At 34.2% G+C, this 24595-nt stretch overlaps 1 protein-coding gene across 6 annotated transcripts in view; it reads right to left on the minus strand.

The window, feature by feature from the left end:
• The window catches only part of CSMD3 (CUB and Sushi multiple domains 3), a 567558-nt gene that overhangs the window by 65746 nt on the left and 477217 nt on the right, over positions 1-24595 (minus strand). For all 6 annotated transcript variants that reach the window (XM_040695846.2, XM_015283035.4, XM_040695845.2 and 3 more), the window contains 6 exons: positions 20115-20324; positions 15958-16146; positions 11895-12072; positions 8685-8830; positions 6355-6435; positions 5386-5499 (listed from right to left, as the gene is read on the minus strand). In XM_040695846.2, coding sequence (XP_040551780.1) covers positions 5386-5499; positions 6355-6435; positions 8685-8830; positions 11895-12072; positions 15958-16146; positions 20115-20324 — 918 coding nt within the window. The remainder of the gene's footprint in view (positions 1-5385; positions 5500-6354; positions 6436-8684; positions 8831-11894; positions 12073-15957; positions 16147-20114; positions 20325-24595) is intronic.

Below are 24595 nucleotides of genomic sequence, written 5' to 3' on the forward strand. Positions count from 1 at the left end.
ATTACTTTTGTAGTGACCATGTAACTTGTTATCCTTTTTTCAAGGACCAGTTTTGTTACAGTATATATGAAAAAGTGATCTGCAATTTGTTCAGAACTGAGCACTGCTTAACAGTAATTTTAAAGTCTGGCTTTTGAGCCGCTGCAGTCAACGGTAGCATAATAGGATCGTAGATTGCTCAAGAATGCTCACAATATTATTGGCTTATTAAGTATGTAAACTGACTTTTTATTGGAAAAAAAATGTCATTGAACTGTGGAAAGAGACAGAGGTCATAGGAAAGCAGAAAGAGCAGAGAGAAAAGGAGAGAAAACAATCCTCTTTCATAGATAGAACTCACATTAAGAGAAATGAATTTCTTCATATATGAGGTCAAACATCTGCAGTAGAAGCCAGTGAAAGCACTAAGTTTGTTTTACTGAATAATTAAGTCAAACTTGTCCCCTCACTCCCCTCCAGGAATTTCAAATAATTTCATTTTATTAATGAGGACCATAAGAACTGAAAAACTTAATTATGTTTTTTGACAGTGACCTAGGTTACAGCTTACTAAATCTCCAAATGATTGAAGGTTCTGTGTTTTTGCTTATTCACTGAAAATTAGGTTTCTGCCTTTTCCCTTTCAACTTTTTTAGAAGGCTTTTTATTTATTTATTTATTTATTTTATAAATCTGTAATGCATCATAAACACAGACTTTTGTGGAGTAGAAATACAGCTCCAGGTCATTTAAAGTAAAATTTATTTTTCCCCTTGCTTCTATAGTATACAATTAAAGTGCAAGGTAACTGAGAATGGGATTTAATTTAAAATCAGCTCAGAACATGATAATTATCTGGCTAAGATCAAAATATCAACATGTAGAAGCAGAAGTCAGGCTTCAGTCACCTAAGGTCATAGATTTTTGTGCCTCTAAGTACTTAAGTTGTACCTGTTTAGGATGAGAAGCAAGCTATTTTGTGCATGGAAGCAGTAGAGCCATTGTATTCAATTCTGTTTATGCTCTGAGCTATGAAATTTCTGCTGAAATTAGACAACTACAACATCCCTATGAAAAATGAAGCAATGAACTAGGGCTTAGAAAGCTCTTGTGAGAGCAAGATCTGTATTTGATTTCCCCTGTCAACTCATGCAGAGGAAGATCCCAAACTCTTCATTTAAGACGACTGTCTCACATATCAACTTCTTAGGCTGTGGTTATCAATTTTTCCTGTCTGCATTGTGGCGAAAGTAACAAATAAAAATAATGACAGAAACAAATAAAAGAATGGACCACCTCAAGTTTTAAATGCGCATACATTTAACACCCGTTGAGGGAGAGAGAGAAATTGCCATGAGGAGCATCATGGTCATCTGGTTGAACTAGCTTATTTCTAGCTAGTTATGCTATCTCCACACAGTTCTGCATTGCAGAATTTCAGAATCGCTTTCTAAATACTGCTCATGAATTTTGTAAAGAACTCAAAGACCTAATGCTGCACAATGGCTTTCCTGTGGGAATCAGGTAGATAAATTATTTTATGAATCTACGCTCTCGTAGCTGAGATACAGCTGCAAGTCTTAATTCAAGAATTTTCTCAGGGTTCCCTAATTATGATTCAAAATACAATTTGAATCTTCTTATTCTGAAGCATTCATTTGATCTCGAAAGTAGAATTTAATTACAGGGAGAATTGAGGACGAAGTTAGATGCTGGGTATGTGAAATACTTTAACAAAAGAAGATGATAGGCATTTGAATAAGCTTGCAGAATTTAGTGATTATTTTCTGATGTAATGAAGGAAATCTGCATGGATTTTAAGAAACACGCAACCAATTTACATCAGAGAAAAATTTGAATCAATATAGTTCAAAATAGTACTAAATCTGCTGTAAACGTATGTGTATGAAACAAAATCAGAAAATAAAATCAGAAATAACTCTTGCTTCAATTTTTATTTTTATTTTTTTCTTTTTCTAGCAGTACCTCATTACAAGCAAGTACATCTTTACTGCAGAATCACGAATCTTTACACTAGATTCAAAACTAAATTATTTTTATTAATTACTATGATCATATGTGCTGTTCAGTTTAAACAAATGAGTGAATGCTGAATGTCGGTATTGACTTTAGTACAAATCAAGTTAAAAATTGAAGTAAAATTTAACCAAAACTCACTTCACACTCATTAAAGTGTCTAACACATATACCAGTTTAAGGCAATATAAATTAATACTATAAAGTCTAACATAAAATTATATGCTCTGTCTGGTGAAAAAAAAAAAAAAAAAAGAAAACTAGAGTGAATATGAACCAACAGAAGACTGAGTTTAATGCTTGAGAATGACTTGCATGTGAAGAGTTAGTCTGCACAATTAAAGTATGTTAGTTCATAAATAAACTAGTGATAATAAAATTATAAAAATATATGTGTTTTAGGCATATAATATTCTTGACTCTAGATTCCACAAAGATCCAGGTTTCAATGTTGAAATTTAGCTTACATGTTTCTAATTTTTAATTTATATTATATAACGGAATACAAGAGAAAGTTGTTGTTTTGCTTTAGTTCACCAGTTTCAATGGCCATTTTAAACATTTTTAATTAATTCTTTTTATATATGCATATATTATATTCTAAGTCTACTAACTCTGAGAATTACGTTAACCAGATTCTGTTTCAGAGGGAAATGATAAGAGCTCCGAATTAGCACTCAATATTTAATCCAATATTTAGCATTTATATGTGATAGAGAACAGATTAACTACAGTATTTGAGCATTCCTGACATTTTGTTTTGGGTTTTGCAGTGAATATACACGACTTCAGCAACAGTTGTTGAGAAAATGCCTCGGGATCAGCACATATGTCTTTATTTGTCCTATCTATTAATACAGAATATCAGCATTTAAAGAAGAGCCTGAAGGTTCTTATTGTTTTCCACTCATTAAACGCTATATGCTTACTGAGCTCATGCTCAGTAAGCATTTCAATTTAAATTCGGGTGTTGGAAGCAATTCCTAGGTGCAATTGTACCTAAACAAATGCAAGGATTTTCAGAAAAGATTAATATTATTGAACCTTTTATTGAAACTCACAATTCAACATCATTTTGCATTTTCATAACTTGACTTAATCTTCAGAATTATTTCTACTTTTACATATTTTTGTGCACAAAATGGGAAAATCATAGAATCCTTAAAGCTGTAAGGGACATCTTAAGGCCACCTAGTCTAACTCCTCTGAAATGAACAGGGATATCCACAGCTACATCAGGTTGCCCAGGGGCTTAGCCATCTTCATATTGAAGCCTGCGGAGATGGGGCATCAACCATATCTCTGCGCAACCTGTTCCAGAGCCTCACCACTCTCACTATAACATTGTACCCTAAATCTACCCTCCTTATGCCTGAAACAATTTCCTCTAGTTCTATCACCACAGACCATGCTAAAGAGTCTGTCCCTTTCTTTCCTGTAGCTCCCCTTTAGATACTGAAAGGCTGCTATCAGGTCACCTCAGAGCCTTCTCTTCTGCAGGCTGAACAGCCCCAGATCTCAGCCTGTCCATATAGGAGAAGTGTTCCATTCCACAGATCATTTTTGTGGCCCTCCTCTGGGTGTGCTCCAACAGGTTTATGCCTCTCCTGTACTGAGGACTCCACATCTGGATGCAGTACCCCAGGTGATGCCTCACTAGTGTGGAGTAAAGGGGCAGGATCACCTCCCTCGACCTGATGGCCATGCTTCATTGGATGCTTCCCCGGATATGGCTGGCTTTCTGGGCTGCAAGGGCACGTTGCTGGCTCAAGCCCAGCTTCTCATCCAACAGTATCCCCACGTCTTTTTCAGCAGGGCTACTTCAATTCTTTCATCCCCCAGATTGTATTAGCAATGTGGTTGCCTCAACCGAGGTGCAAGATCTTGCACTTGGCTGTTTTGAACCTCATAAAGTTCACCTGGGCCCACTACTGAAGCCTGTCTAGGCTTCTTTAAATTGAAGTTTAAAATAGTCTATTCATCAGTACTAGCCGACCCTCCCCATTTTCATGATTGTGGGAAAAGATTTATCTGTAAGCTTTGTAAGATTATAGAAAAAAGACGGTTATAATTTTTGTATATTATATTTATGTTGTATATTATAATTAGTTATAATTGTTCTAAAAATGAATATACTGCTGTTCTGAACTATAGAAAATATAAATAGTCAAATACTAAAGCTTTTATTGCAGAAGTAATAGATTCACTAAGAATTATCTTACTATTTCTATATAAACCTTTGATCCTGTTTCCTAGACATGTTAATTATTAAAAAATGCTATGAGAAAAAGAAAACAAGCTCCAAAAAAGTATACTGATAGTATTTTTCATTTCACAGAAGTTTAAATAAATTGCATTTATTTTGAGTGATTTGGAAAATTACTTTAGACTCTCAGTCCTGAAGGAGATGATAGAGTATTAAGCACAGGAGTATTAGGATCATGAGAAAACATCACAACAACTAGCAGGACCCAAAATAGCTTATATTTACATAAATTCAACTTCTACGAGGCTGTTTTTTGTTTTGTTTTCTTCTTCTCTAAACGTCTGTATAAGTTCATAACTTTGTCTTATTTTTCTGTAGCTAAATTGAAGAATTAAATATATATACACACAAACATATATGTGTATATATATATGTACTCATCAATTTAAGACTATGAAGAGATTCTGTTTTGTTTTTTCTTTGTTGTTGTTTTGTAATAAATCATGTGCACTGTCCATTATCTCCCTCATCAGTTCAATTCAAAAGAAAAATAATTTTTCTTCAAATATGTATAAATGAAACAGATGATTTCTATTTCAGTGTAACACATTAAATGTCAGCTTAATAAAGACAGGTTCAAACTGTGGTTTTACTGGTTTGCAAGACTATAAGCTTGTTTCAGCTTTAACATTAAGGTGTCTATCTCTTCACAGTTTTCAGTAAAATTCAGAAAACATGACTGTACATGCACATATCTCAACAACATGAATATTATTTTTATTGCATACTGAATAAAAATATTGCACTAAAAACTGATGTTTTGATCTTGCTAATCTAAATCAATGTTATGTTTAGAATGTTTATGTTTATCAATCTATTATTTTTAAAATTTTCATATAAAATTTCAGAATATTTTTTTGAGAAAATAAAATCATCTTGTTTCTCATTTTTTAAATGTAAGGTCCCTTCAAAAAATGATTTGTTAAATTATTTTCTCAAAGTAAACCTTAAAACTCATCAAATGCATTAAAAAATAGTGACAATTTTTCATTAATATTCACCATAACAAACAGTGATAATGCTGGAGTAGTATCAAAAAGGTTGAAATATTTTAAATTTGCTATCTTATAGAAAGATAAAGAAAAAGAAAAATGATAGAACACCTTGACAAGTAGGTGGTGCTCCATCCATCTGAAGCCTTTCACCCAGTCGGCATGTCAGAATCTCATTACCAACCAATGTAAAGCCTGGTTGACACTGGTACCTTATTATGTCTCCTGTATGATAAAAAGAAAACAAAGAAAAACAATACCATTAAATATTAATTATTTTAAACTTTCAGCTTTGAAAACATTACTGATTAGTGAAGTTCCTTGCTGTGCAACAATATTAGCCTGAGTTTACTGGGTAAACATTGTATAAAGACAGTAATTCATATAACCACAAGGAAAAGAAATAAATAGGAAATGGATCTTAGTTGATGGTGGGAATAAAAAATTATATTTTCTTGATTAAGAAATGATTCATGTAGCTTCATGAAGTCACAAAAAAAAAAAAAAAAAAAAAAGTGTATCCTGGAAGTTTTTTTTGGTCCAGTATATTAGTACGTAAGAAGAAAACCACGGGTTGGGCAAGGGGGAAATTTGAGCAAAACTAGGTGGTGAGACATCTGACATCTAATCGTGTAATTGATCATTCTAAAAATAATATTTAATATTATTAACCTGTCTCAAAAGTCAGCATGTCATTCCTAGTTTTTACAAATTTGGTGTTACCCTTCACTTCTAGAACATTAGTTCTGGTACAGATGTCTAGAAACTTTTTTTTTTTTCTTCATTTGCTTGTATGTTTTTGAAGTGGAATAAAAATCATTTAAATTCTAATAAATAACAATAATTACTAATATTATGAAAAAGGTATTGTTAAAGTTATTTGGAAGGTTGTTACTGTGATACTCATATGTGATCTCGGAAACACCATTCAGGAGGCATAAGGAAGAGGTCTGACTTCTTAAACTTTTAATTCTCAAATATATTTAAGGCATTCTATAGTAAAGATCTGTTCATAACACTATTTTTTGTTGTTTTGTTTTGTTTTTAAACAAATACTGGTTTTATTTTCTTTCACATTACCTATTTCAAACTCGTCATCTTCAGTTAGAATTTCAGCATTTGGTATGCTTGTTGGAGGCTGGCAAACTCGAAGCTGATAGGCTATAAAGAGAAATATACAAAGGGTTTACATTCCCATACTTATGCAATTAAAACAACTATGCATATGTAACTCAGCTAATATATAAACAGGATAAAAATAAACATATACTCATTTTCTTTGTAGCCTTCAACAGACTTGAAAGGAAACATACACATTTCAGAATTAAAAATTTGGAGTTGGATTTGCATTCTTAATTATTTATTTTTAAGGGTAAGGTTCTCTTCATAAATAAACTCAGAAGTTCAGAAGTAGTTGTAGATTTTCTCTGTAAGCAATCACATCTGTAAACCAAATGTTTTTGTGTTGTTTATCCTAAGGTTTTTTTACTAAGGTTATCCACAGTACTAACACTACTGCTGAATCTATCGTCTCTTGAAGATATCTGTGATGAAGAGAAGTTTTAGAATCCAAAATATTCTTTCCAGATGTAGTGTAAATTATGATTAGAAGCATCTTGAATATGAAATTTCCAAGAAAATTAATATTTGTGGAGCAGAGACAAATTATCTCACCTGCAGATGGAGAGTACTGATTTTGTTTTAAAACTTGTAAATTGAAACATCGCTTTAAATGACTTTCTGATTTTTAACGTATATATGTAACAGCCAGGTTAAAAAAAAAAAAAAAAAACTGGTTAAAAAAATCTATATAAAACAAACAAAAAAACAAGTGGGGAGAATAAGTAGAAGTAGTGTCTTTTTTTTTTTTTTTTTTTCTTTTTTTCCTACAGGCAATCAAGGAGGATGAACTGGTGTTTGAATATGGATGCAATTCCCCTCAATTTGAATGCAAGTATGACAGAAATACAAAGAAGGCTGAAGAGTTTACAGTATATTTCTATGCTTTAAGGTATATGCTCAGGCTGGTCAAAGACTCATGTATTCCTAGTTTTCACTGTACCTTTTCATATCGTATTATTTTATAGCATCTCTCATAAAAAAATATCATCCATTTATGGCAGATGAAGATTCAAATTAATTTATACATATCTTTGATACAACCTGTTCTTGGATCCTTTAGTAATTGAATGAGTCAAACTTAGGGCAATCAAAAATATTTATATTTTTTACAGGCTAGATCTTTTGTTGCTACTGAGTCACCCATATTTTATATTTTCCTACTCGACTCCTTTTTATCTTTTATTATTATATTATTACCTATATTATCAAGTCAGAAAGCTAGCAAACTACTTTAAACTTCTTTAAAAGAAAACACACCAAGCAAACTTGGAACAGCTGTCCTATTTGTAATATTTAAAAAGAAGAAAATAAATAAATTCACCAGTGTAATTACAAACGCATTCAGTAAAAATTCAAATATTATTTATCTCAAATGTCTCTCATTTACTCATAGTTTCATATTAGACCCCAGATTATCTGTTTCAAAAAATTTGATTCCACTCTCTACCTCACTTTTATTTCTGTGAATTGTAAGGAGCTAATACAATCACAGACTCAAGGATACAGAGAGTTTTATTTATTCTGAAAACATTAATCCAAAAAGTGTTCTAAGTTTCTTCATAAATAATCAGTTTGCATCTTTATTACACTTCAGGATTCACATTTATGGAATGAAAATTTACATAATAACAAAAAGAAATAAGTGAAAAAAGATCAAATTTTCTAGAGAATTTATGAACAGGTATGAGCTTTTTTCCACGTGTTTGCTGATATATTGTATATACAATGTATTTTATTAATATATAGCAACATATATCAATTAATTAGTATTTATCAATTCATATCTTGAAAAAAGCAAAGTGTTAGTTTGTCCTTCTCAAACTGCAATATGCAATTTAGGTGCTTAGATATGGAATCAAAATTATGAAACCCATGCTCAGCTCTACCAAATCTAACCTCCACAAAAAAAATCAAGTGATGTTGCATTGTGGGATTTAAGCTTTTTTTTGCTGGTGGTGGTGGTTGGGTTTTTTGGTTCACTTATTTGTTTCACTTAGATTGTATGAAAATTTAGAAGCATTGTAAGTAGAGAGAAGATAAGCACCTTGAACTTACAGGGCCTTTTTTGCTCAAGTCTCTTCAGGATGTGTTGGTTTTGCTTGACTATTAGTAACTTTAAAATACTGGTTGAAAAAATATTGTGTTTTCATTATACATGTTAGTCTTTCATATGTTTTCATTACTCTAATGGTGATCATTCACATTAATAATAGTAACTTTTTAGAAAAATAATTCTATTAAAGCAGTAATCAGTACAGGCACTAGAAAGTACAATTTGTCATACTTACCATGATAACTAAGTACAAAAAAGCCACTAGTAGTAAAGTCACTGTGAAACTTGATCAGAATCTGATTGGAAGTACTGTAGACTGATTCTAGTGCAGTATTGCCACTAAACTGCCCAATTTGAGGAGAAGTTTGGTCTGGTCCATCCCTTAGAAAAACAGATATAAGAAGAGTTGTTTGTCCAAATAATTTAATTACTACACAATTTATAAAGTAGTATATTATTCTAAAAGGCACGAGTCATCTGAAACTACATGAAATGAACACTGAAAGCCTTTTGATATTCCATATGTGAACTGGAATAAAAGGAGTAGTAGTTTGGAATGCCACCAAAATTTATTGAAAAACATGATCCTCCATTCAATCACATCTGTGAAGCAATGCTTTTGTTTTTAATAGAAATAATAGCAACTTTAAAATGATTTTAGTTTGTGACTGTACTTCATCATCCAATCAATGTTCATGTTTCTATATCTGTGTTTTCAAATGCTGATATTAGAAATAAAATAAAGTTGATACTACTTGTTTCCCGCAATCTTTTGAATTTGGTCATTGCTAGGAAAATTAACTAATGGATACAATTTAATTTTTAAAAAGACAATTAATTGATATTGGCTTCTCTTAAAAAAAAAAAAAAGAAAGAAAGAAAGAAAGAAAAGAAACGAAAAAATAAAAGAGAAGAAAAGAAAATGCTTATACTCAACTGCAAAAAATATTCCATGTGAATATGCAACTGGGCATATATAAATGTATATTTCATTTATAACTTCTGTCTTAATGACATTACTCTTTGGAATTGTGAAACTTCAGAATTTTTTAACTTACCTTTTTTTTTTCCCTTAATTTTTTATGTTATAATGGCTTAACTAAGCATTCATAAAAATGTGTTAGCCAAAACTAAGTATAACATGAAGCTGACTATTTAATATCTCAAATCCTTATTCACGTACGTAGGTTGCTTTGAAAGTGATGTTTCCTACGTATTTCCATGGAGACTACAAGAGATACAAAAAACACTATCTGTAGAGCAAATTCTTAGTTACAAAACAGTTTTTCAACAGTCACTACCATTAGCTGTGCATTTTTGCCGACAATGAACATGAACCTGCATGCCACTCTCATAAAAATCTGCACCAGTGGAGGTGACCCACTGTTGTTGCTGCTGCTGAAATGCACCACCCACAGCCTCACTGTGCTCATATCAACTGTTTCATCTCCATAAACATTCAGTAAGGGCTGATGAGGTCAATGAGTGCCTTTTTTTTTTCCACATGAAGGAATTCAGTGACATATCTTTGCTTCATATGCACTTCCACCTACAGTGTCATTTTATGAGACTGCCCCTCTGCTACCATCTGTTAAATAGCAACAAAATGTAATGGTGAGAAATTGAAACAAAATGAAATTGGTGGGAAGGTTCAATCTACTGCCCTTACCACCAATATTTGCTTCTAACATTGTGGGCGAACGTAATAAAATAAGAGGCATTACTTTTGGAGCAGCCTTGTATATTACAAACATGGAATCAAGTTATAAAGACTAATAATGAAATCTAATAGATTCACACATTGTGTGATTTTAGGAATTATTTGAAAGATGGATAAATTGTATTTTTTTCCACTAGAAATACTGCTATTAAAATTTCGGATGGGTTCTGTACATAATATTGTTGCATTTGCTTAACCTATTTAATTATAGAATGTACAGAATACTGCTAATTTAACTTTATAAATCACATATAGGTAACAACATACACAATATAGACATAAATACCCTTATAAATGCTTTAACTTGAGGACACAGTCCTAAATTTTTTATTAATTGAAATAGGATACAAACTGAGATAAAACTGAGGTTTTCCCTTCATCATGAGATACACACAATTAAATTTATTGTAAGAAATACATTTATAATGTAGCCAAGAACATAATTGAAAGCACACGAAGTCACTTCATAGAAAGGAGGGGACAAGTGGAAGGAGCACTGGAAGTGGACAGTAGTGTTCTAACCTGTGTGGATGGAACTAAGGATGTCTGCACGTCTGGATGTACACACCGAGACATAACTAAATTCAGGACAGATTCTGAAGTTCACCCTTCAAGTAGGGAAGAGTTAAAAGTATTCAAAACTACCTGAGTTTTATCAGAACAATAGTCTTTGTACATATTCAGATGAATTTTTTGTTAGAATTTAAAGCAAAGCAAGCAAACATCTGGGATGCAGGACAGGGCAGTTTGTAGTACACAACATGAAAAATAACTAACACCTACAAAAATTATCACAACAATGAAGACAAACGTTTAATGTTTAGGAAATTATGAATGAAAACCCGAGGTCTATAGGAATTTATATGAAGCCAAATTAATACTTCTGTGCAACAGAAACACTAAATCGATAACAAATACTCCAAATTACCTCACACTGTTCTGACTAAAAAAATACTCCCTCGATCTGTGAATTACTGTTTAGGTAAGCTTCCAAAGGTCTTAGCTGCCTTTGAAATATCTAAGGGACTCACTTGTACAGTTTCATGATTACTACAGCACCTGTTGCTCTAGATTATAGCCTCCTGCCTTTACCAACATTACAAACAAGGAAAATGTGGGCCTCAATATCTGAAAAAAATCATGATAAACATCGATTCAGAATATAGAAAATATAGAGAGACTATAAAGAGAATGTAGAGAACGCAAAGATTCAGTATATAGAGAACAAAGGTTATTCACAGCTATAGTAAGCTAAGTTTTAACCAAACTTAGTTGTCATAACCAAATAGAGCCTTGCCTTTTAATTTCTCTTAAATAGTTTGAAAAAAATACAACATGGAATATATGAAGAAAATATTACTCTAAAATGGCCTAGTACACACAGTAGCATCTGCTCCTTTTCACATTTTTTTAAGGATAACTTGTTTTTCAGAATCTGGCTACACCGTACTTCTATACAGTATTCTTGACCAAATAATCAACAAGGCATACTGCTATTGGCAATCCACAGTTTCAGAATTCTTAACAAGAAAGGCTGTGCAACTTTATGTCCACTAATATCTAGAAAGAATTGTACATAGGAAAAGATGGGTTAGGGCAAATTACTCAGACAGAACACCAGTGTCATTGAAGAAATTATGAAATCATAACTATACTAATTTTAATTTATACTTTGTTATATAGTGTCACATGAAGATTAAATAAAAGCCAGAAGTGTTTCCTTACCAGACAGTTATGAAATCATATATTGGCTCTGTCTGGAGAACTGTGAAATTGATGTAGATTCCATTCCCAGGTGGTACTCTTACAAGCCAGAAGCAGTCTTGAAAGTTAGGATACTCATCAGGGTATCCTGGAGAATATATGGTGCCATTCATTGCAGTTATATTTCCTCCACAGAGAGCTATAGAAAAGGTATTTGTTTTAAAAAATGTTAGACAAATTTTGCATTCTTCTTAGATCACGTGAAAGTTATAAACATATTTGGTATACTGAAACCACTGTAACACCACTGCAATGTACATTGAACAGATCTAACTGAGAACTTTGCAGAGAACTAGAGATCTATTTTTGATATTATTAGTCAAATGGAAAAGAAAAAGATAAGCAATTACAAAGTCATAAATACTGTTGGGTCTGGAATTAAACTGAGACACTGGGATAAGAGAGGAGGAAACTCGGGGGAGATACCACTGCAGACAAGTCTAGAGGACATCACTGACTTCTGGGACCAACAGGCTGAGATTCTCTTCCACTGCCACAGGGATGCCTCACTTATACTGAGTACCTCCTTAGGAAAATTAGAAATATCTATGGAGTTACTTCATAATTCAATATGTTTGCAATCACCTGCATTATTTACATTTTTGATACTTGCAAGTGCTCCGCAGACAGTGTATTTAACAGCGTCAATCCAAAAGAATATATAATCTCTTGCTTAAACAATGAATGCTATCTATTAAACTAGCCATAGGAGTTCTCACTGGGTGTGTGCTAACTCTTTAAGGGTGATTGTAAGAGCCATTCAAACATAGAATCATAGAATCACAAGGTTGGAAAAAACATACAAGATCATCTAGTCCAACCGTCCTCCCACTACCACTGCTAACACAAGCCACTAAACCATATCTCGTAGCTCCTCATCCAGATGACTCTTGAACACTGCCAGGGACAGTGACTCCACCACCTTCCTGGGTAGGCCATTCCAGTGCCTACCACCCTCTGAGAGAAAAAGTTTTTTCTTATGTCTAATCTAAACCACCTCTGGTACAACTTGTGGCCATTTCCTCAGGTCCTGTTTGTCACCTGGGAGAAGAGGCGAAACCCCTCCTCATCACAACCTCCCTTCAGGAAGTTGTAGAGTGCAATGAGGTCTCCTCTGAGCCTCCTCTTCTCCAGACTAAATAATCCCAGCTCCCTCAGCCACTCCTCATAAGACTTGTGCTCCAGACCCCTCACCAGCTTTGTTGCCTTTCTCTTGGAGACGTTCCAGGGCCTCAATGTCTTTCTTGTAGTGAGGGACCCAAAACTGAACACAGTGCTCGAGGCGCAGCCTCACCAGTGCTGAGTACGTGGGGATGGATGACTACCTCCCTGCTATGACCAGACATGTAGAGCTGAACTGGGTGATTACTCTTTTAACACAACATATGGGGCAGCTTCTGACTCTTGTGACCACTCCTGTAGCTCTCCCTACTAACAAAATTGTGACATGCAAAAACAATATATTGATACAGATTATCAGTGCATTATTTGTACTTAGGTAAAGCATGTGTTATGGCTTATAAATATCAAATTTGATTCTGAACTGTAAGACTTTCAGTTTCACACCTCATCTGATATACTAATCTTATTCAGCTTTTAGGTTCTCAAGGTTTTTTGAGTAATGCTGACAAAAATGATTTTGCAGCCAGGTCCTAGGGGAGTGAAGACATGGGCTGATGACTGTCAGCAATGAGATTTCTTGGAAGAGGAGAGGGAACAGGGATGAAAGTGATAAAGACAAGCTAAGTGTCAAAGAGGATTAGCTGGTGCTGAGCGTAGTCTACATGAATTTTAGGGGAACGAGGATGCAAAACAATTCAAATAGGAAGGATGTTTAGTCACAGTTGATTCAGATGGTCTGCTTCAGCATATGCCATAGCATATGCAGCCTTAGAATAAAGATTTAAAGCAAACACAGATTTTAAACATATTGTACATCTCTGCTATTAGTCATATATAGATATATAAACTTCAATTTTATGCTTTTGAACATGAGAACTTTATCTCCAAATATGTACAACTAATAGATTCCTAATTATCTTTTTCTTTCACAAATAAAAAAATAAATATACATATGTAGCATGTAAACATGTCAAAACTTTTATTAAAAATACTGCAATAAATATTTATACCAAAACAAACAAATGACAAGTAACTTTAGTAATTTCTTGAAGATCAAAGTAATGTTAGCAGACTGCAATCATGCAACATAAATTAGAGCCTCATTATCAGCTATCAGTTGGTCATTTATCTGCTTCTTCTCTTATCATATTAAATAGAAACAATGAACTTCTATACACCAGCCAGGAAATTCATCAGAGGTGATATCCTGCAAAGCAGTACACTTTAAGGTAGCTTAGAATTGCAGATTCAGGTAAGGTAATTCAAAGAAACCCAGTCACCCCATTTCAGTACGATTTGTCTTGATTCTGAGTCACAGAAAATACAGGAAGAACTAATAATAAAAACCTCAGCTGTTTAGCAGTTAAGACGTGAATCATTACTGTTCCCTTAGGATCCAGAAAATGAAGGTTGAAATTCATTTGTGATTAATTAACTTCTTAGCCTTTCAAAAGACAGACGGTGGAGGTGTCATCTCTCTTTTATATGATAAGGTTTTTCCCTCTGAATTCAGCGTCAGATAGGTCTTATTTTAGCTACCACATCTCCCAGAAATGCCTACGGCTCACTGCCTCATGAAGGACCTTTGAGTAATGAAGCTTCTAATTTAAATACATAAATTTAGGTAGATGATTCAGAATACAACAAAGAAATTCAGATAATAGTAAAAATAATAATAATGCATTGTGATACATTATTATTATTGTTATTGTTATTATCATTATTGTTATTATTATTATTTACAGACATTCCTCTTCAACTTGCTCTTAATTCTGAGCTTTTTCCATTCAACATACAGAGAGAGTTCAGGCCTTTAACATGAGTACTCCTCCAGAAACTCTGAGGGGTCTTTTAGCCATATGAAAGTAAATGCTTACCATCTCATACCGACCACATCTTTATGGAAACCTAAGTTTAGACATATCTGGAACTTTACAGTCAGTAATTACTAAATGTGTTTGGAACTTATGGTTTCAGAAGTGTAGGATTTCAGGATGACAGTTCTGAATGAGAAGTATCTTTATGTCTATGATTTGTCAGGAACCTAACTTCTGTCTGCATATTGCCACAAATATGACAAACCTGGAGAATCCAGGAAGTAACTATTTCATGTGGAAGAAATGCAAGCTCTTTGAAAAATAAATTTTGTGTTACACAGATACTTCTTGAGATTTCTGTGCTGACTCAACATCTATCCTTCTCTGTTTCAGAGTCTGATGTCACTGGATAACTGACCTACTTTGGTCCACTGCATAGGTACAGGTTCCTGTCAATATAGTTAGGGATAAAAAATATCATATACATCATCATATACACTCACTCTGCCTCCTTAAATCTTCAGCTATGTGCAAGTCACAGTCCCTTGAATCTGCTTACCTACTGTAAGGATATCAGTGTAAAAAGAAAATGTAAGAGGTTAAAAAAATGTAATTTAAAAAATCCCATTCACAAAAAAGTAAACAGGAAGGTCCTCAAACAGCACTGATTAGAAGACAACTGTACTTTATACCATCTTTGGCATATTTTTTCCAACTCATGAAAAACTATAAGTAGCCAGAGTTGAGAAATTCAATATTTGACTCTTTTTTCACTTGATTCAGTGTAGAGCTTTTACTCTGTAGCACCACATACATATAAAAGCTGCACAGATCTCCTTATTCCAGACCTTCAGACTAATCTTCTAAAAATAAACTTAACAGATAAGTTTTCAGTGATTACATAACTGCGAAACATTTCAGCTACTCTGCAAAAGGAATTCACGTACTGAGTTGGGTAATTCCTCTGCAAATACTACAACATAAAATATGGGTCTCTAGTAGTTGAAAAGCTGAAAGTATTTTATATAACAGATCTTAGGAGGAGTTACAAATATTAAAGAGTTCTTAGGGCACTCACAACACACCTTCACATCTGGGCAGAGGATGATTCCAGTTACGACTAACACCATGAAGACAAGTCAGGGCAGAAATTCCAATTAATGTGTAGCCAGGAAAACATTCAAATGAAATGGTTTGTCCCACAGTAAAATCAGTCCCAATAACAAAACCATTCCGAAATGGTCGAGGGTCAGGACAGCTTTGTAGTTGATATGCTAAAATAGATAACAATAATAGACAAAATAACTATTTTTTTAAATTCATTTTAGATTTTCCAAAATAAAAACAAAACACAAAAACAAACAAACAAAAAACCCCACGCTTTTCATAATAATAATAATAATAATACAAAAATGCAACCTGAGACATTTCATATGCCTTAACTTCCAGCATAGTGAGACTCAAAATTGTTGGTTCTACACTAGAGGGAGCATAGTGAAGTGTTCTTATATCAATTCTGGAAATATGCATAAAAATGCATTTACATTTCCAAACCTAAGGTGAAAAACATACTACCATAACAAAAGTTGAAAGGATCTTATGTTCTCTACAGATTGAAAGCATAAAGCAAACAAACAAAACTAACAATCTACTTTACATTTACTTGGAACAGAGTATCTGCGAAGGCAAAAGTGAAACTAGCTCCTTAATTTTACCTTTTTTATTTTCCTAAGTACAGAATTAATGCACTTATATCTCTAAAACTACAGGCCACTGGCTACAAATTGCTTCCAAGTACTCCTCAGTCAAAAAAGGTCCAAGCTCCTGACAATTAAAATTAAGAAGCTGTAGAAGAGCCTTGAAATTAGAAGGATGGAAAAAAACTAACAGGTACAGAAAAAAATTGATGTGTTACCATGGGAGGGATGAGGCTAAAAGTCAATGCACCTCTGAAACAGAGCGGGAGAAAGATGAATAGCAGAATTGCAATAAATAGCAAAGGAAAATCAGGTACTCTGCTGTCATGGTTTTATGATTTTTGGTTATCAGTATTCCACATCACAACATCATGCAGTGTACTGGGAGTTAAAGAACAAATGCTTAGTTCCGAGTACCTGTCTGGAAGAGAAGAAGAATTACGTTCCCCAAGAGCCATTTTGAGTACTGTTATCATTCCTGTTCAAGGGAACAGATATAAGGGCGCAGGTCATCTGACTTGGCCCTCTTCTCGTCTCGCCGAGTTCCCTGTCGGATCGGCTCGCTACTGCTGCTCCCGACTGCATGCAAGGCTTCAGTATTAGCGTAAGGCCTTTGGCTCTCAGACAATCTTTCTCTCAATTATTGTTGTTTTATATTGTATTATAGTGTGTTATCTTACATTCCAATACTATATTTAGTAAATTAGTTTGTTTCTCCTCAGACCACTGCCTCTGTTTTTAATTATTTTGGGGTCCCCTGTTTCCCTTCCTGAAGGCGCGGATTTTGCAAAATCCCTCCGCCCCACTAGTCGCGGAACTGGGCTGGACCAGCCCTTAAACTGTTGACATCTGCACTGTATATTTAGTAATTCATACAGTATTAAGGAACAGAGAAGGAGAGCCAAACTAAGAAGCACACACAACAATACAGAAGCCTAAAACTCAAGATGTGAGAGCAAGAATGCTTGAACAAACCAACAGCTCTGATGTGAAAGGCATAGCACAGAGCAGCAGGATTCCTAAAGCTGAGAAAGGAAAAGCTTCCAGGTGGGAGAATAACGTGGTTGCTTATGACATTTAAGTTTCTAATAATGGAAAAATATTATCAGGAAAAAGAAAAGAAAAGAGAAGAGAAAGAAGAGAAGAGAAGAGAAGAGAAGAGAAGAGAAGAGAAGAGAAGAGAAGAGAAGAGAAGAGAAGAGAAGAGAAGAGAAGAGAAGAGAAGAGAAGAGAAGAGAAGAGAAGAGAAGAGAAGAATGGAAGGGAAAGGAAAGGAAAGGAAAGGAAAGGAAAGGAAAGGAAAGGAAAGGAAAGGAAAGGAAAGGAAAGGAAAGGAAAGGAAAGGAAAGGAAAGGAAAGGAAAGGAAAGGAAAGGAAAGGAAAGGAAAGGAAAGGAAAGGAAAGGAAAGGAAAGGAAAGGAAAGGAAAGGAAAGGAAAGGAAAGGAAAGGAAAGGAAAGGAAAGGAAAGGAAAGGAAAGGAAAGGAAAGGAAAGGAAAGGAAAGGAAAGGAAAGGAAAGGAAAGGAAAGGAAAGGAAAGGAAAGGAAAGGAAAGGAAAGGAAAGGAAAGGAAAGGAAAGGAAAGGAAAGGAAAGGAAAGGAAAGGAAAGGAAAGGAAAAGAACACACATAGGTTGAAAAAGCATAAATGTAATGCTGAGCTGTTTCTACGACGTTCTTATCAGGAAAATAACTGTTAACAGGAAATTTTAAGTACAATTAGAGAAACTGTAGCAGTAATGGAATGCCCAAATATACATCCATGAACTGGATCAATAACTCACTGAGAGGACCTATAGAAATACAACTTTGAACGTAGGGAATACTTTTTCCCTAGAACAAGAAGTTTGAAATTCCTCAAGAAAAGATTTGGGTAATTTAGTTTTGAACAAACTTGGTACTCAATCCTTATTCATCAGAAAGACAGTTCATAACAGAAGTCATATGCAGTTTGATTGTCAAATAAATCAAGCAGAGAAATGTTATATTTTTTCAAAACTGAATGTACTAAAATGAGGTAGTGCAGATTACTAATAATTAAGTCTGCGGATTCTTACTGCTTTAAAAGAGGAAGTAAAACATACCCTAAAGTTCAAAATAAAAACAAATTAAAAAAAAAAAAAAAAGCAACTGCATAGTGGTTCAGAAAAGCATCCATGTGACTAAGTAGGCTGTTTTCAAAAAACTGTAAAACATAGCTGGCCAAATTTAAATAGGAAATAAAGAGAGCAAAAATAATTTGAAAAATATATTCCAGAAGATGCCATAGATAATAATTACGAAAGTATTTAACAACATCAGAAGTAGGAAATAAGCTGAGGAATTGGTGAGTCACCTAATGCTAAATGTGCAAAAAGGACTTTTCTGGATATATGGATGCCACAGTGAGAGAAACACAGTAAATTCTTTTGTCTTTATAGCTAAAGAGTGTAGAGATTTCCAAACAAGATAAAGTGCCTGTACTACAAATGTCGAAGACACTAGATCAGTTTGAAGTAAATACAAAAGTGTTACACTAAATAGATAAGTCAGAGGACCAGAAGCAAATAGAGTTCAACCAGAAGAGCTACTGTCCCAAGGCTTATATCCTATCAAGATCTGTCCTATCAGATCATGGTTCCCCACTGCAAATTATATCTATAAGTACTTTAGAAGGAATCTTTGTAATTTCAGGTCAGTGAGTCTGACTTATATGGTAGCATGGGAATGTAATAATAAAAATTTCCTATAATAAGAAATAGCTTCACAGGGCATATGGCTAAACATGATTTCTTGGTAAAGAGAAAGCAGAGTTCTGTAAAAGAATTATGGAGAGGATATGACCAAAGTTCTAAAAAAACATGAAGGTAAGAATAAGTCTGAATACAAATATGTTGACAAATCCTCCAGTAATAGAATTAGTAATCTGAAAACAACTGTGGATGCTGGGAGAGTACAAAAGCAATGGATCACAGAAACTAGCTATGTTTCCATTCTACTAAATAGTGCTTAGTAGTGCTTAAAACAAGATTAAATTAAAACTATAAACCTGGCCTTTTTCTGTGAGCAGTGGTGATACAGTTCCTTTTAAATGAATGAACAATTATATAAATAGAACTATGATCTCTTCACTAGTTCAGAATTGTCTGTTTAGGAACAACTGAAAGAGAAGCTTCCAGTGAAACTACCAGCTAGGAAATTAAATGGATTAGGAGATTTTTAGGTTAATGTTACTCTATCCAAGCCTATTAAGAGCTCTAAAACAGTACTTAGAACTTTTTCTTCTCAAACCCAAGACACAAAATTGAGATCTCCATACAGTTATAAAGATCAAACATCAGAGATGCTTATTTTATAAATCCTTGCAGTGTAAATTAATATGCCAACCAAATTCAGATATGAACAACAATCTGTTTGCCTGCACATTAACTTATTTTTAAAGAGAATACACAATTATTTTTTCTTTTTCATTGTCATTTTTATTTAATGTTTAACTCTCAGGACTGGGAAATGAAGAAGCAGTCTTCAACAACCACCTTGTTTTCACACAAGAATATCAAACTCTTACCTTGATATACAATATGAAATCCTTGCTTGTTCTGTGAGTAATCACTGTGAAAATATAAGCTAGTTTCATGAGTTGTGCTGAATAGAGAGGCTGGTAGCTGAGGGCCACTTAGTCTCCCAATAACAGTACTAGTTTCTGTAGATCCACTTCTGACTTCTAAGTAATCATGTATGGTCTCCGTTGAGAAATTTACAAATTGTAAATGGACACCTGAAAAATACATCAGAAAACAGAAGCCATCTTTTCAATATCAGGGAAGGGAAATAAAGTATGTATATTTTAGACTGATAATATCAGAAAACAATGTGACCAGTGGAAATGCATGTTATGCTCCCAAGTGTAATTCATGGGATTCAGTGTGAGGCATTATTTCTTCTCATACCTTACTAATTCTGAGATGTTAACAAGGTAATGCAAACCTGATATAGGGCATTGAACTGTAAGATAATTATATTATCCTTTCGGAATACTAGGCTATTTATTAATGAACACTTGAATGACAACTCAGTCATTGGTCACAGCCAAAACATGAGGGCAAAATCCTGTTTCACAAACATAAATTTTATTTTATAGCAAGGTTACCCTCCTAGCTAAACAAGAGAAGACAGTTGGTGTAACCAATATGGATTTCAGCAAAACTTTTGATACTGTTTTCACAGTATCCTTCTGTAGATAACATCCAGCATACAGCTAGGAAAAATACATAATACGATGGGTGAATAATTGGTTGATGGATCAGGTTCAAAGGATTACTGTAAATGTGGTTACATCAGGCTGGCTGTCAGTCACTAATGAGGTTCCACAGTTCTCCATTCTGGGTCCCATTCTTTTCTATTTTCTTATAAACGAGCTGGATGCAGTACTCAAATGCATACTAAATATGCTTGCAGACATTATAAAATCAGGAGTAGCTATTGAATCCCATGGAGGTACAGAGCCATTGCTAAGAGCTATTGACAAGTTAGAGGGCTGGGCAATCATCAACCACATGAAATTTAACAAAAGCAAGTACCAGATTCTGCACCTCGGATGGGGCAACCCTAGATACATGTATAGATGGGGAAAGAGAAGCTTGAGAACAGTCAAATGGAAAGGGATCTGGTTGATGACAAGTTGAATCTGAGCCAACAGTATGTCCAGGCAACCAGAAGGGACAATTGTACCTTGTGGCACATCAGTCATGGCACTGTTAGTGGGTTGAGGGAAAGGATTGTCCTGCTCTGCTCTGCACTGATGCAGCCTCATCTTAAGCATTGTGTGCACTTTCAGTCATTACAATATAAGAAGGACATAGAAAGATTGGAGAGCATCCAAAGGAGGGAAGCAAAGACGTTGAAGGATCTAGAGTGGAAGACATATGAGATCACTTTTTTTGTTCAGCTTAGAGAAGATGAAGCAGGAGAGGTTTCATTATGACCTATAATGTCCTAACATGGGGAGTGGAGGTGCAGGTGCTGATCTCCCCTCTCTAGTGACAGCGATAAGACCTGAGAGAACAGCATGGAGCTGTGCCAGGAAGGATCAGGTTGGGCATTAGGAAAAGGTTCTTCACCAAATGGTGGTCAGACACTGGAACAGGCACCCCAGTGCAATGGTCACAGTACCAATCTGCTGGAATTCAATAAGAGTTGGGATAGTGCTCTTTCAAATACAGTTCAATTTTTAGGTGGCCTTGTGTGGAGCTGGGAGTTGGATAATTCTTGTGTGTTCCTTCTAATTTGAGAACTATGATTGAATAATTATATGAATAGGACAAATTTCAATTCTGAATGTTGATTGCATTCCATTTAATTTTCAAAAACTATTTTTTTTAAATAGTTAGGTTTTTTTTTTTTTTAAGAAATTTTTCCTGTTTTTAATTACATAAAACCTTAAAACAGAATTTGTTTCTATTAAAAGGAAAAAAAAACAGAGATTATTAAATATTATTAAATATTAAATATACTAGACATTTATTAGGAAGAAATTCTTTACTGTGAGGGTGGTGACACACTAGAACAGGCTGCCCAGTGAGGTTGTGGATGCTTCCTGGAAGCATTCAAGGCCAGGCTCTAAAATTTTGCCTGTCAATCCACTCTGTATATTTTTGTCTTTTTCTGCTAATTCCTGAACAACCTTCCCAAATATTCATCCATTGCTCAGCCTTTACACATTTATTTATTTTTAACAGGTTTTTTTTTTTTTTTTTTTTTGGTGAGGCTTTTTGTCATTTGGACCATTCCTCTTGAATGACTATTTCATACAAATGTAGGATTCTCCAAAAAAATGTCTCCTATTTATTTCCACGAAAACTACAACAGGTAAAAAGAGCACAATAACACAATTTGATAGAGAAAATTCTCAGTTAAGAAACATTATTTTTCAACAGGGTCGCAATCATTATCTATGCATTTTCCAAGCAATGAACAAGAGCCTGCATTCCGCATTTGTAAAAATCTGCAACAGCAGAGGTGATGAAAGTTAGTGGGTGTGATTTTTTTCCACATGGAGGAATTCAGTTCCACACCTTTGCTTCATACACATGTCCATATCAAAGGTCTTTTTGTTAGACTGCCCCTCTGCTGCCACCTGTTGCACAGCAACAAAATGTAACAAAGTATGTAACATACAACATGTAACAAAGCTCTGATGTCAGGGGACAACACAATAAAATAGGAGGCATTACTTTCGGAGCAGCCATTGTATAAAATCTAAGTACAAATCACAGAATAAATAGCAAAGAAATGTGTGAAAGCAACCTTATACTTTTTTTTTTTTTTTTTTTTTTTTTTTCCAAATAAACAGTCATTGGTTTATAATAGAACACTGGTTAACACAAAGGCAAAAAGCTTATACTTCATGACTCATCATTTGGATGTTGAGGCAAAGGAACAGGCTGCCCTGCCCAGAGAAGTTATGGATGCTCCATGCTTGGAAATGTCCAAGGCCAGGATGGATGGGTTCCTGGTTAACCTTACCTAGTGGGCAGCAGTCTTGCCAAAGGCAGGGGAGTTGATTTGGCTCCTCCTAAACCAAGCCGTTCTGTATTTTATCCTATGACTACTAATTGGAAAGTAGTTTCATTAGAAATACTTCAAAAATGAAATCTTATGGAAAGTTCCTATGATTGTGTTTTTGAGTCTTCCCTTTTACAGCTCAGAAGAGTTAGATGGATGTACCTCATTTGGGCTATATAACCAGGGCACCTCTAAAACCAGATTTAACCATCACTTTTCAAATATCTTTTCTTTTTTTAATTTGTTTTCATTTTTACAGTGAAAAGTTATTTGACTTTAAATTTAATATTAGTGCTATTTGTCTTCCATCTAACATGCAAAAATAGTGAATGTCAAGCTCATTTCAATCCATGCAGTTTTCATTTTCTTCTAGTAAAGGGAATATTTGTTTTCCTATGCATGTACTTGAAAACGGGGACTATTAAATAAAATAAATAAAATAAATTCAGCAACTAAATTTCAGTTTAGAAAAACAGATTTTGGTGGAGCTAAACTTACTTATTTCAGCCAAGAAAAAAAAACCTGAATAACTGCATTTTCTTCTTGCTAGAGGTGAAAGTAAATAATATAGAACAACAATGTATAGTTTAAATGGGTGATAGAAGAGTCAAATTTGAATTGTTGGATGAGAAGTGAGAAATGGAAACATTAATCTGAGAGAATGCAAGCAAACGAGAAGGAGGGAGGAGTCAGTACTGGAAAAGAGGTAGGATAGCAACAAAGCGAGGCAAGAACTACAAAGGAATATATTTGGTATAAAAAAACCCAACCAACCAACCAAACAAAAAAAGCAGTTTTCATATGCACTTGAATGTACCATCTTATGATAGAATCTGAAATAGAATCAATCAACATTCCAGAATTTTAGGTTTGTTTTCTTTATTATAGACAATCTTTGAAAATGTCTGGTAGAGAACTCTATTTAGATTACACAGCTTGCCCTGTGATTTTGACTTACGATGATAAATCCACTATTCTATATACATAGGGAGAGAGAGAGAAAAGTGAAAAAAAACTGGAGGACTATGTCAACAATTCTTAAAGAAGCTTAAAGGTTTGCACAAGTTAAAAAGTTCTGCACGTGGAGCAGTTCTGCATGTGGGGAATCTGTTTGTACAGTTTGGGAACGGTCTGAGTGAGCAGCAGCCCTGCTGAGAAGAATATGCCAATCATATCAGATTTGATCAAGCATTACAGACAGTTTCACTTCCAGTGGGAGGCTTCTAGAGGTCCCTTCCAAGGATATTTTCTGTGCTGCTGCTATATTCAGCAGGGACGTGCAAAAAAAAGCTGAGTCAACTCAAACATAGCTTTTTCCTCTTCAAACTGATACTGACTTTGTTTAAAATATGTGTGATATTTTTATCGGATTTATGGACTCACAAAGAAAAAACAAGTATGTTTAGTTAGAAAACTACTTAATTACAATTAAACAATTGTATCTTTATCATAAAATTGCAGTGTATTTTTAATGAAAAACAAAGA

Source organism: Gallus gallus, chromosome 2, assembly GCF_016699485.2.
Source record: "Gallus gallus isolate bGalGal1 chromosome 2, bGalGal1.mat.broiler.GRCg7b, whole genome shotgun sequence".
NCBI lineage: Eukaryota > Metazoa > Chordata > Aves > Galliformes > Phasianidae > Gallus > Gallus gallus.